The sequence below is a fragment of the Marmota monax genome, unplaced genomic scaffold (assembly GCF_021218885.2).
Source record: "Marmota monax isolate L192 unplaced genomic scaffold, Marmota_monax_Labrador192_F-V1.1 WCK01_AAM20220418_F8-fsc00225, whole genome shotgun sequence".
NCBI classification, from domain to species: domain Eukaryota; kingdom Metazoa; phylum Chordata; class Mammalia; order Rodentia; family Sciuridae; genus Marmota; species Marmota monax.
Genome location: NW_026694524.1, coordinates 152,954 through 166,409, shown reverse-complemented (window position 1 = coordinate 166,409; position 13,456 = coordinate 152,954). Strand labels below are relative to the sequence as shown.

The following is a 13,456-nucleotide window of genomic DNA, read 5'->3' as shown; positions in this document are numbered from 1 at the left end:
CTCTCCCTCCCCTCTGAGTTCACCCCTCCCTGCCATTTTTTCCATCTGTCTTTCTCTCTGACTATACCCTTCCATCCTATTGTGCATCCTAATGGTGATTTCTTTTGGAGATCAAGCGAGTCCCCTCCCAAGTCCTACCACATCCAAAGCCCCAGTATGTACCCACCTCTGAAGGAGATGCTTTCCTGAGGCCTCAAGTCCAAAACCCCTTACTCAGCCCTGGCCAGGCCTAGAATCTGTCTTTCTTACTGGCATATAAGTCTTAACTTTGCTTTACTCCATCTAGACCACACACCAACAGATCCTGGGTCTCTCCCCACGGAGATGTTCCAGGTGTGGCTTCTTAATGTCCCTGGACACTTTTCCTAGGCACCCACTGATTCATACTCTAAGGTCCTCATAGCCAATCCTGGTCACCAGTTCTTCTGTCTAGGAGGAGCTGGACTGTTGTTGGCTGTAGTCTCCCTGCCAAGGTAGCTCCTAGCAAGTCCTCTCTTCCCCTGTACCATGATGAGGCAGAGATGAGATTGTGCCCCTAACTACCACTACCACCCCACCTGTTCCCCATGGGCCAGGATCCCCACTAGCCTCACAGAGCAGCCTGGCCCAGCCTTTCTTTTGCTCCTTTGATTAAACACTTGATCCAGGACCCCTCCTGTGTGTCCCTGGCCTTCTGCTGAGCTCGCCCTTGAGTTATTTGCCCTGACCTGTATGGAGCCAGCAACCTGCCCTCCCTCCTCTGAAGCTAGATCTCTCCTTGTATCCTTTCTTTCCCAGCTGCTTCTCTCTGTTTCTGTCACCCCAGGCAGGCCTGGCAGGTCGGCCTGAGCCCCATCTCTCTCCATCTCTGCCCAGTTGGGGTGTTGTCTCTTCCCCTACCTGGATTTCCTATTTTCCTTCCCTTTCCTGCCCCTCTCAGCCATCTTCCTCACCTCCCACACCCCTTACTCTTTCTCTGATTGCTTCTTTCTCTTCCTTTCTCCTCTTTCCCCTTCCCTCTCTGCCCCTGGTCCTCTCCCCTCGGGTCCCGCCCCCTGGAACGCCGTGTGTCCAAAGCTGTTGACTAACCCACTGCGTCTGTATCTGAATGCTGTCTCCAGGTCAGAGCCGGGGCTTCGCCTTCGTCGAGTTTAGTCACTTGCAGGACGCTACACGATGGATGGAAGCCAATCAGGTTGCTTTGCCGCACTTGAACCCCCCCCCAAACAAATACTACTTTGTAATCGAGCGCTCCCCATCGCCTGATTCTTATGGACACGGTTCCCCGCCCTGTGGCCCTGTGTCCTATCCCCTCTGTCCCCTTTCTCCCTCTTCCTGACCCTCACTATCTCCTCTTCCCATCTCTTGCTACCCTACTGGGCTTCCCATCCAGAGCCCGCACTCACCACTGGCCCCTTCCTACCGCCAGACTCTAGTGCTGTCCCTCCACCTCTCCCGGCTGAGCTTTCAGAGAAAGAGCTGCCTGGGTGGGTTTGTTCCCCTAGCTTCCCATGCTCCCAGTGGGTGGGTGAGTCCCTGGGGGACCGCCCTACTCTAGAGTTATCCAAAGCCAGGACTTTGTTTCACTCTCAGGACCACTGGGGAATGTAGCTTTTGGCACATGAACTAGCAAGGCCCATTTTGTCAGCCTTCTCCCTGCATGTGCATTTGGCCTTTCGAGTTCCATGCAAATGGACACTACTCTGTTAGTTGAAAGTCCCAATCAAGTGTGATAGTTTTATTAACATCCTGGACTCACTTTGCTGTCCCCTCCCTTCCTCTCCCCTTCCCACTGCCCTTTCTACCCACAGTGGGCACTGCCTCTGCCTTCCCAGCAAGGGTCCCCGCACAATCAGCAATGGAGGGAGCCTGCTCCCCTCACACGGCATGGGATCCCAACCCAGCAACTTTGGGACCTTATGAGACCCAAGGATCTGCCTTTGCCACCCAGCCCAGACCCCAGATCCTAGACCCCTGGAGTAGAGCACTGGAGAGAAGCTTCAGGGGAGGAAGGAATAGCTGTGGTGAAGTGGAGGGTCCCAGCAGAGGCAGCCCTGGGGCCAGCTCTGTGGGTCATAGGCTAGTGCGGTGGGCCCAGGACCCAGCCAGCCTTGGGAAGGCGGCCTCATTCAAGGCGGGAACTTCCGTCTGTTAAATATGGCTCTTTCTTTTTCCCCTTCTCCAGCACTAGCGCGCGTGTGCGCTCTCTCTCTCTCTCTCTCCCCTTCTTTCCCTCCCCTCCCCGTCTCCCCTCATCCCCAAGTGTAGCCTGTGTAGTGCTGGCCCTGGGTGTGGCCTGGCAGTGTCAGGGCCGAGTGGGGGGTTCTCCCCATTGTCCACAGGCGTCGGTCAGCCGAGCACTGTGTGCCTGGTGGTGTGTGTTCACGTGTGTGTGTGTGTGCCCGGAAAAGCAGCAAGCAGCTGCGCCCGAGAGCTGTGGCGCTTTCCCTCCCTCCCTCCCTTCCTTCTTCCCTCCGTCAGTTCTCCGACCTCCCTCCATTCCCTGTCCCTCATCCATCCAGCTGAAGGGCTCGCTCACTCTCTTCTCCTTTGCTGAAACGGTGCGTGGGGCACTGCTGCCTGGACCTCACTGCGCTCTGCTTTTTCCCACAGCACTCCCTCAACATCCTGGGCCAGAAGGTGTCTATGCACTACAGTGACCCCAAGCCCAAGATCAATGAGGACTGGCTGTGTAATAAGGTACAGGGGTGTTGGGCATCGGGTGCTGTGGAGAAAGACAGCCCCAGCAGGGGTGGCAGCAGCTCTCTCTCAACCTGGGTGTCAAGGATTGGTTCTCCAGCCCTAGCCAGGCTCTGCCCTCAAAACATTTTTGCCTGGATTCCTAGTGGGCTTGAAAGAAATATTCACATAAATGGCTACTAAGTGATCATGTGGGCCTATTGCAGTGTATAGAATGTGTGCTCTGGAGCCAGACTGGCTGCAGTCACACCATCCTAGGTCTGCCTTGATGATGGTCGAGGTGCTTTTCCTCTCTTTGCCACAGTATCCCTGGCTTTAAGAGGCAAGTACTAATGAGGTTGTGGGGAGGTAGACGGCATCAATGGGAAGGTAACAGCCCACAGGCAACACAGTGTAAGTGTTCACTCTTACCATTGAAGAAAGGCACAGTACGTTCAGAGGACCCATATCAGGTGACTCAACCTTGAAGGAAACCCTGACACAGCCACCTCAAACGTGAGCCTGGAGGGTACAGCATGTAGGTTTTGTGGTTACCTTCATATTCCCTAAGAGGAAGCTAGGACTCAGAGGTGGAACTATGGCTGTATTTAGCCAGGATTTGCTCCTGATCACAGGGACCACTGGTTCCCTAATGGCCTCAGGTCTGCCCTGAGGGCCAGCTTTGCAGTTCCACAGCCTCATCTCCCATGGTCATCTGTCAGTCTTCAAACCGAATTAGAAGAAAGAACTAGTGGGGGCGCTGACCCTTTCCCAGAAAAGTAATCTGCCTATTCAGGGGAGAGTGGCATCTTCCCATCCTAACATTAAAAAGTCCTATCGGAGGGTGAGTGCTCAACCTTCCTGAAGAGGTAGGGACAAAGGAATAGTGGCATTCCATTCCTCCTATATTTTTAGATATTCCTTGAAACCAAGGTTCTCTTTGCTTCCTTCTCCTCCTTTATGCCCCGCATTCCTGTTGGTTGCCAGGTCCTGTTGCTTCCATCTCAGAAATGCCACCTTCCTTCCCTTGCCATTCCCGCTGCTCATGCCAATCCTCACGCCCTCCCACCCAGTCGCCGTGGAGCCCTCTCTGGTATGCTGGCCTCCTGCCTCTTTTTCCCACCCTCACCTATAACATTGCAGCTGAAACCAAGCTCTGACCATGCCCCTCCTTTTCTGCTTAAAACCCTTATAACTCTGAGCTTAAGCATGAGATCCTCCTGTTACCTAGCATCTTCCCATCCCAACTTTGTCTCTTGCTTCTCTGCTTGCTTCTTTGTGACAGCTACAGAAAATCTCTTGTTCCCTCTGCTAGGAATATCTTCCCAGCAAAACTAAACTTCTGGGCCTCCAAAATCAAACATCCTGCTTCTGTGTAGCCTTCCCTAAGCCCCTGTTGGTGCACAGTCCAAGCAGACCCAGCTGCTCTCCCTATGCTACACCTACCTCCGTGCTGTTAGGCTCCCCGGGCAGTTGTGACATCCTAGCCACATATGGCAGACTTGGCAAGGAAGCAATGTTTAGTACCTGATAGGGATAGAATGTGGTAGAACTGGAAGAGGTTTACAGAAGCTGGAATATCCAAGGAAAATTTCTCAAGAGTAGTAGGATTCAACATAGTCTTAAAGGAGGGGTGGATAGGAAGGAAAATTGACGGTTTCTGATTAGAGAAGCAAGTCTTGGGAAGAGAAACCTACTAAAAGGACTGAGCGGGGCACTCCTGGGAGTTGGTACCCCCAAGGATACAGAAGGAGTTATAAATTAAGGGAGTTGATTGATCTGGGGATGGCACTGAGGAACCAGTTTGAGACCATGTAAAAGAAGATTCACGGGACTGAGAATGACAGCAAAAGTTCCAGAAAAGGCCCCTGCCACCCCTACCTAACCCAAGGACCCCCCCTTCCTGGACCGTTGTGGGGAGGATCTCTGGATCCATGTTTAGAGGGTACAATGGAAAGCCCTGTCCCCTCTGACTACCTGGCCTGTGCCTCACAGTGTGGCGTCCAGAACTTCAAACGCCGAGAAAAGTGCTTCAAATGTGGCGTGCCCAAGTCAGGTGAGACCCACCTACCTCCCCAGAACATGGGAATGAAGGGCGAGGGGCTGGTGCTCAGGGCTTGGTATTGTGATGTATGTGAGGGTGACCAGCTGTGGAGCCTCCCTCTTTGTTACCAGCCTGTGTCCCACCATCCCCAACAGAGGCAGAGCAGAAGCTGCCCCTTGGAACAAGGCTGGATCCACAGGCGCTGCCACTGGGCGGTCGGGAGCTAAGCCAGGGCCTGCTCCCACTGCCACAGCCCTACCAGGCCCAAGGAGTGCTGGCCTCCCAAGCCCTATCACAGGGTTCAGAGCCAAGCTCGGAGAACGCCAATGACAGTGAGTCAGTCATTCCTTCCCTCTTCCTACATGCCCTTGGCGTCTGGGCCCAGCCCGCCACGGCCAGAGAAATGGTAGTGAACAGGACTGGGGCCTTAGAAGTATCCACCTGGTATGGGGATAGACATGTGATATAGGGAAAGCTGGGGGGAGGACCAGATGACGATGAAACTTTGGGGGTGTATTGGAAAGGTTTTCAGCAGGAGAGCAACCAAGTTGGCACCTGGGAGGAGGAACTGAAGAAGCAGCAGGTGCACACGCTTAGAGGCTAGAGGACAGGGAGCTGTGGGGAGCCACTGGTTAGGGGCCAGAGCAGACTGTCATGGATGTCTCCTAACACTGGGACACTTCCCACAGCCATCATTTTGCGCAATCTGAACCCACATAGCACCATGGACTCCATCCTGGGGGCCCTGGCACCCTACGCGGTGCTGTCCTCCTCCAATGTGCGAGTCATCAAGGACAAACAGACCCAACTGAACAGAGGCTTCGCCTTCATCCAGCTCTCCACCATCGTGGTGAGGGCGGCACAGGGGGGGGCCGGGCAGCCAGGGTCCCGGCCCCCGGGGGTGGGGAGGAGGGACCCTTCCCCTACCCCCCACCGCGGCCCCAAGCCTGGAAATGGGGCAATGGAGCCGGGGGCCTCCCCGGGCCTGACCCTTCTGTTCCCTGCCGCCCCTCTACAGGAGGCAGCCCAACTGCTGCAGATCCTGCAGGCCCTGCACCCGCCACTCACCATCGATGGCAAGACCATCAACGTCGAGTTTGCCAAGGGTTCTAAGAGGTCAGGGCCCCACCTGTGTCCCCTCCCAGCTTGCCCCCCGGCTTGGGGCCTCCCATTTCACTCCCAGTCTCTACCATCCTCTCCAGGGACATGGCCTCCAACGAAGGCAGTCGCATCAATGCTGCCTCTGTGGCCAGCACTGCCATTGCTGCGGCCCAGTGGGCCATCTCACAGGTACTCAGCCCCTCTGCCCCCAGCACCCTGACACTTGGCTTTCTCAATCCTCCTGTACCCTCTCTGCAAACAGCAGGGCTGGCTTGCTATCTGAGGATACAAATCCCTGTCACAGTGGCTGGTGCGGGCCCTCCACCTTGTTCCCAGCTCTGTAGACAACTCCGTCCTCTCCAGCTTCTTTCCAAGTCACCTCCCCGGCTTTCACTGACAGCATTCAGGGCTGGTGCTCTGTTCTATTGGGTGAAATTTTTTTATTGTCCTGAATTGGTACAGTATATTACATAATCTACAGACACAGACACACACACACACAGGCACACAAGTACGTATATATACCATATTCCTTAATAAAAATGAATTCTTAAGTGGATGAAAGAAAATTGAGAGAAGAGAATAAAGAAGTGGGAGGATGGGTGTCTTCCTTGATCTCACACCCAGCACACATGTCACTCCCTCACAACAATATCAACCTCAGGAGCATTGGGGTGTGTATTGTTTTTTGAGTTTTTTTTTTTTTCTTCTTCTTGTTTTCTCCACTACCCTGTTCTCTCCTGGTTGGATGGCTCTGAATTTTCACTTGTCTTAAGGTTGCATGCTTATTGGTCAGGCAGATACATTAGCTTCACACATAGGACAGACGCTGCCATCAGGTCTCCCTACTTAATATCCCCTCCTTTTCTAATGAGCCCCTCCCACCTGCCCCTCAGGCCTCCCAGGGTGGGGAGGGTGCCTGGGCCACCCCCGAGGAGCCACCGGTCGACTACAGCTACTACCAACAGGATGAGGGCTATGGCGGCAGCCAGGGCACAGACTCCTCCCTCTATGCCCATGGCTACCTCAAGGGCACCAAGGGCCCCGGAATCACTGGAACCAAAGGGGATCCAACAGGAGCAGGTGAGCCCCAGCTTCTCTCCCTAAGCCCAACTTGGGGCCCACAGGCATAGAATCCCCCGCCTCACCATTCATGGGCATTCTCTCTTGGTGTCCCTCTTCCTAGGTCCTGAGGCCTCCCTGGAGCCTGGGGCAGATTCTGTGTCACTGCAGGCTTTCTCCCGTGCCCAGCCTGGTACTGCCCCTGGCCTCTACCAACAGTCAGCAGCTGAGGCAAGCAGCAGCCAGGGCACTGCTGCCAACAGCCAGGTGAGTGAGCTCTGGGGATATGGGGCGGGGTGGGACATGCAGGGGACATCCTGGATTGGCAGGGGTAGGATTGGCAAACACTGAGCCCTGTTCCTGTCTGGCCCCATGACCAGTCATACACCATCATGTCACCTGCTGTGCTCAAATCTGAGCTCCAGAGCCCTACCCATCCCAGCTCTGCCCTACCACCGGCCACCAGCCCCACTGCCCAGGAGTCTTACAGCCAGTATCGTGAGTAGCCACACTTGTGGGTAGGAGGTGGGAAATTCTTAAATCAGGGAGGAGTGTGACCCCCTCACGTTTCCTTCTTCCCAGCTGTTCCTGATGTCTCCACGTACCAGTATGATGAGACATCTGGCTACTACTATGACCCTCAGACCGGCCTCTACTATGACCCCAATTCCCAGGTGATGGGACAGCCCAAGGAAATCTGGGGAGGGGTCAAATGGCAGTTGACTCTCTGGGTCCCTTTCTCGAGTTCTTTCCTCATGCTCCCCCTCCTTCCCTGTCTCCCAGTATTACTACAATGCTCAGAGCCAGCAATACCTATACTGGGATGGGGAGCGGCGAACCTATGTTCCTGCCCTGGAGCAGTCAGCTGACGGACATAAGGAGACAGGGGCACCATCAAAGGAGGGCAAAGAGAAGAAGGAGAAGCACAAGACCAAGACAGCCCAACAGGTGAACCCTGAGCCTCTGCCTGGCTATTTGGTGTCTGTTCTGTCATCTCTTGCTCCTTCCTGCTGAGGGAAGTGGGATGGTGAGAGACCATGAACCTGGGCAGTAACTATTCCAGACAAGGATTTATAAGCCAGAGGAATTCTCATAGGCCTATAAGGGAGTGGGAAAGAAAAGTGAAGCCATTGCAGGTGGGTGCTGTGGCATACACTTGTAGTCTCAGTAACTCAGGAAACTGAGGCAGGATCACAAGTTTGTAAGCCGGTCTCAAAAAATAAACATGCCTGGGGGTGTAGCTCGGTGGTAGAGCACCCCTGGGTTCAGTCCCCAGCACACATACACAAAAATAACGATTGTAGTGTTTTGTCATAGTAGGCAGTTGCAGGGAACTTCAGTATCTCTGTGGAGAAAGATTATGGCATTTGGGGCACAGTTTCTAGAAACAAGGACTAAGTGCTCAGCAACCCCCTAGGAAGTCCCATCATCAACCTCACCATTCTAAACATGATGGCATGCCCCAAGGAAAACAAAATGGAATATAGCATCATGTCACACATGTAAATTACAATGGCATGCACAGGTAGACCATCCTCTGCATTGTAGAAAGATAAAGTGAAAGCACAGCAAATGTTAACAGTGCGGTGCCTGTCAGAGGAGGGGTGCAGCTAGAGGGACTTGATGAGTAATGCTGGTAACCAATGACACAGAATAGGAACTTGCACTGCCACCTCTCTCGCCTGCTTGTTCAGCTTTCAACTTCATCTGCCTCCCAGATGGGCCCACTCTTCTTCCCAGATTGCTTCTGCCATCTTGTCCTTGCAAATCAAAGTGGGTGGGGGGGGCATAGAAGGGAAGTGAGGGAATGTTGAAAGATGGGGCCAGTAGGAACCAGGGTGCCAAGCACTTTGCAGGCCCTGGTCCCAATTTGAGTTTGTTCTTGGTGGGATGTGACAAGAAAGAGTTTGAAGGAAATTTTGTTTGGGGATAGTTTATAGTTTGTAGGAGAGCAGTAGATGGTTATGGGAGCTGTAGCCCAGAGGTCAGTTATATCCCTTTGCAGTCATTCTGACTAGAGAGTTATGGGTTTGGGGCTGTGGGAGAGTGGTCTACCGCAAGGACTGTGAGCCAGCAGATTGTGGATGGTCCCAGCAGTTTGAGGGTTCTTAGGAGTCTCACCTCCACTCTCAACGTCCAGATTGCCAAGGACATGGAACGCTGGGCCCGTAGTCTCAATAAGCAGAAAGAAAACTTCAAAAACAGCTTCCAGCCTATTAGCTCTCTACGAGATGATGAAAGGCGGGAGTCGGCAACTGCAGATGCGGGCTATGCCATTCTTGAGAAGAAGGTATGTTGTGGCCACCCATCTGTACCCTGCCTGTGACTTCATCATTCCTCTGAGCCCTCTGTGGAACCCTGAATTTCTGTGTCCTCCACCCCAGGGAGCATTAGCTGAGAGGCAACACACCAGCATGGATCTCCCCAAATTGGCCAGCGATGACCGTCCAGTGAGTGCCGGTAAAGAAAGGGGTAGGGAACTCTGATCTGGCCAGATCTGACCACCCACCCTCATTCTCTAACAGAGCCCGCCTCGGGGGCTGGTGGCAGCCTACAGTGGGGAGAGTGACAGCGAGGAGGAGCAGGAGCGAGGTGGGGGCCCTGAGCGAGAGGAAAAACTCACAGACTGGCAGAAGCTGGCCTGTCTGCTCTGCCGGCGCCAGTTCCCCAGCAAGGAGGCACTTATCCGGCACCAGCAGCTCTCTGGGCTCCACAAGGTGACTGAGGGGAAGGTTGTCAGGGACACCCTGCACCTGGCCCATCCCAGCTCAGCCACTTGATTTCATGTCCTATACCCCTTTGCAGCAAAACCTTGAGATTCACCGGCGAGCCCACTTGTCAGAAAATGAGCTAGAAGCACTAGAGAAAAATGATATGGAGGTGAGGTGTGATCTACTTCTCCAGTCCCTCTGTCCCTTTGAAGTCCCCATTCCCCAGGCAGCAGGACTTCAAGTCCTTACCCAGGTACAGCCTGGCAGCCTCTAGTCTTTCTATCCCTGTGAGACCTCTTTCCGGTTCCCCCACCCTCAGGACCTGGGACCTACTGGCTAGATCAAGTTCCCCTTATGAGCCCATCCCATCCACACCCATGTTTCCTAAAGACAGTAGCCAGCTCCCCAACATTCTCACACATAAACACACACAAAATTTTCAGCAAATGAAGTACCGGGACCGTGCAGCTGAACGCAGGGAGAAGTATGGCATCCCTGAGCCACCAGAGCCCAAGAGGAGGAAGTATGGCGGCATATCTACAGCCTCCGTGTGGGTACTGGGCTGGGTGCCAGGTGAGGAGAGGTGGGGCTGGCGGACCAACGACTCACACCGTACACTGTCCCCTGCAGGGACTTTGAGCAGCCCACTCGGGATGGGCTGGGCAGTGACAACATTGGCAGTCGCATGCTCCAGGCCATGGGCTGGAAAGAGGGCAGTGGCCTGGGCCGCAAGAAGCAGGGCATTGTAACACCCATTGAGGTGAGACTCCGTGAACCCATCCCTGTCCCAGTACTCAGCACTGTGTGCCCCCCAACCTGACTAAGCCTTCCTCTCTCTCTCACAGGCCCAAACACGGGTGCGGGGCTCAGGCCTAGGTGCCCGGGGCAGTTCCTATGGGGTCACCTCAACTGAGTCCTACAAGGAGACACTGCACAAGACAATGGTGACACGCTTCAATGAGGCCCAGTGAGCAACTGCAAAAGCAATTTCTAGAGATGTTGTGTGTCCATCCAGAGGCAAAGGAGGATGATGAGGTGTTGGGTGGTCTGAGGGAGGTCCTGCTCCTATATACTGGTCTGCTCCCTGGGCAGAGAGGCCCTGACCAAATCAAACTTTGAGTTGGTGACTTTTGTTGGGAAATTGGGCTGGGATCATGTTCTTTTTGTAATAAAAGCTGAAAAGCCTGCGCCTTACATCTCTTCTTTCTCATGCCCTGGCATGGTTTATGGCCCATGCAGACACAGGAACACAAACATAGATGGACAGGAAGCCTCATCATCAGGTCAACACTAGTGGCACTGGTGGCATTAAATATTTAGTGCATGATTGCTACCAGAACACAGGCTTCTGGCATGCACCACAGTCCATAAGATCCTGGTCAAGGCCCCTTTCCCTTGTCAGACTCTAGCAGGTCCTGCTGTACCAAGAAATCCACCACAAGGCTTGTAGTCCCCTGAGAAATCCAGCACCACAAGGCTTGGAGTGTCAGAGCCAGGACTAGGAATCCCTCTTCCCCTGTCCTCACTGCCCCCTAGCAGCACTTAGGCCTATGATCCCAAGACCAAATTATGCTTTGCCATCCCTGGAGTTGGAGAAAATCCTCTCAGGCATCGCCATGGAGAAAACAAAGGATGCTCAGGTGTGGTTGGCCCTGGGCCTTCAATATAACTGATGACACCAGAGGAAGCTCAGCCTGCAAATTCCGTGACCATTGGGGCCTACCTTCAGCCCCCTCCTCCACAGCTATTATCCAGTGCCCCACCCCTCTGGCCTACAACCTCTGAATCCCAAGCAGGTGTCTGACCTCTTGGCAGAGGTTCTGGATGCAGTGGAACATGAAGCTGAGGTTGCCCTCCCCCAGACCTCAGAGGGCTGAGCTGTGAAGTGGGGTCAGGAATACACTCAGACCCCCCCACGCTTATATAAAAGAAACATGGAAAGAAGGGAGTGCTGGAAAGCAATTGATATGAAGTCCCATTCCCACTTAATATTCTTACCACCCAGCACTAACATTGTTTCCCCCCCCACCAAAGAGGCTACGCTCCACAAATATTCAGAATCAAAGCTGGCTTTTACTTATTTTTATGTGTTGCTGAGGATTGAACGCAGGGCCTCACAAGTGGTAGGTGAGCACTCTACCGCTGAGCCACAACCCCAGCCCCCCCCAGGCTGGTTTTTAATAAAACATCCTAAGAGGCTGTAGGCAGGGCTGGGGTTGCAGCTCAGTGGTGGAGCACTCGCCCTAGCATGTGTGAGGCCCTGTGTCCGATCTCAGCACCACATAAAAGTAAAGGTATGAAAAATACAATGACATTTTTTATAAAAAAAAGAGTCTCTGGGTGAGGAAGGGTTTAAAGAGAAAAGGTCAAGATGAGACAAAAGGCAGGAAATGTACATATGCAGATTTTGTTAAGCCCCTGCAGGGGGTAATCTCAATTCTGTTTTCTGAGCATCTCCCAGGTCAGTTGGGGCAGCATTTCAGCCTTTCCTCTCAGCCTGCTGAAGTTGCTCAGTTGTAGGGGGGGGCCCAACTTCAGTCTCTCACTGTGCATTGTGACACCACCCTGCATCCTATTGTGAGATGCAGGGCTAGAAAGAAGGGGTACCAGGAAGTGAGATATGCTGATCTGGGATGAGGTTGTTGCCCTGAAGGGAGGGAATGGAAATGGGAATAAAAAGAGGCCACCTGAGCCTGAGTCTCAGGTGTGTCTTTAATCCGGACTCTAGGGCACTTCCTTCCTTCCTACCCCAGAATACCAGCCAGGAACCCTTATGCCTCGCTGGTGGTAGTGTACAATAGTATAGCCACTCTGGATGTGTGAAGTTACACATATGCTTATCCTATGACCCAGCAATCCCACTCTTAGATATTTAGCCAGCATAAAAAAGAAAAACAGGGCTGGGGATATAGCTCAATGGTAGAGTGCTTGCCTAGCATATGTGAGGCTCTGGGTTTAATTCCCACCACTACCAAAAAAAAAAAAGATACTTAGCCAACATAAATGAATGCATGTCAACAAAAAGACTTGTAGCCCAGCTGAGTGGCACATGCCTGTAATCCCAGTGGCTTGGGAGGCTGTGGCAGGAGGATCGTGGGTTCAAAGCCAGTCTCAGCAAAAGGTAGGCACTAAGCAACTCAGACCCTGTCTCTAAATAAAATACAAAATTGGGTTGGGGATGTGGCTCAGTGGTTGAGTGCCCCTGAGTTCAATCCCTAGTACCCCTCCCCCCACAAAGAAAGACATATATGTATATTCATAGCAATTATAATAGCCCAAAACAGAAAACAGCCCAAATGTCCAACTAAAAGACAATTGGTAAATTGTCTTATATTCATATAATGAAACACAATTCAATAATAAAAAGGAACAAAATGTCACTACAATTATTGACATGAATATTCTAAACAGTTGAGTGAAAGAAGCTGGACACTAAAGAGTGCATACAGGATAATTCCATTTATGTGAAGTTCAAAATCAGAACAAATTTATGGTGATAGCAGAGCACGATTGTTGGGCGTAGGGTGTTACTAGGAAGAGTTGCACGGTAGCTTTCTGGAATGATTAAAAGGTTTTATATCTTGACTGGGATACTGGTCATGTGAGTTCATACCTTATGTAAAAATCCAACCTCAGCATTTTATCATATGTAGATTATAAAGAAGTTGGAAAAAGACTGCCAAACCAAACCTCAACTAGAAGAAAATAGAGTGGTTCTTTGGTATCTGCAGGGAGTGGGATACTAAAATCCTCAGATCCTCATGTCCCTTATATAAATATGGTGCGGTATTTGCATTAGAACCTATGCATACTTTAAATTGTTTCTATATTACTTAGAATATCCAATACAATGTAAATGTTATGTAGATAGTTTTTAAAA

General features: G+C 52.3%; 1 protein-coding gene across 6 annotated transcripts in view; it reads left to right on the top strand.

The window, feature by feature from the left end:
• The window catches only part of Rbm10 (RNA binding motif protein 10), a 28,708-nt gene extending 17,945 nt beyond the window's left edge, over window positions 1-10,763 (top strand). For 3 of the 6 annotated variants that reach the window (XM_046420215.2, XM_046420216.2, XM_046420211.2), the window contains 19 exons: window positions 1,101-1,174; window positions 2,593-2,679; window positions 4,654-4,714; window positions 4,858-5,034; window positions 5,392-5,552; window positions 5,721-5,818; window positions 5,905-5,992; window positions 6,700-6,886; window positions 6,990-7,132; window positions 7,246-7,363; window positions 7,448-7,539; window positions 7,649-7,813; window positions 9,006-9,155; window positions 9,250-9,315; window positions 9,391-9,582; window positions 9,671-9,745; window positions 10,020-10,126; window positions 10,207-10,336; window positions 10,422-10,763. In XM_046420215.2, coding sequence (XP_046276171.1) covers window positions 1,101-1,174; window positions 2,593-2,679; window positions 4,654-4,714; window positions 4,858-5,034; window positions 5,392-5,552; window positions 5,721-5,818; window positions 5,905-5,992; window positions 6,700-6,886; window positions 6,990-7,132; window positions 7,246-7,363; window positions 7,448-7,539; window positions 7,649-7,813; window positions 9,006-9,155; window positions 9,250-9,315; window positions 9,391-9,582; window positions 9,671-9,745; window positions 10,020-10,126; window positions 10,207-10,336; window positions 10,422-10,547 — 2,297 coding nt within the window. In that variant the 3' untranslated portion in view covers window positions 10,548-10,763. The remainder of the gene's footprint in view (window positions 1-1,100; window positions 1,175-2,592; window positions 2,680-4,653; window positions 4,715-4,857; window positions 5,035-5,391; window positions 5,553-5,720; window positions 5,819-5,904; window positions 5,993-6,699; window positions 6,887-6,989; window positions 7,133-7,245; window positions 7,364-7,447; window positions 7,540-7,648; window positions 7,814-9,005; window positions 9,156-9,249; window positions 9,316-9,390; window positions 9,583-9,670; window positions 9,746-10,019; window positions 10,127-10,206; window positions 10,337-10,421) is intronic. The other 3 variants (XM_046420217.2, XM_046420212.2, XM_046420214.2) reach the window with 2 other exon arrangements.
• The last annotated feature ends 2,693 nt before the right edge of the window (window positions 10,764-13,456 follow it).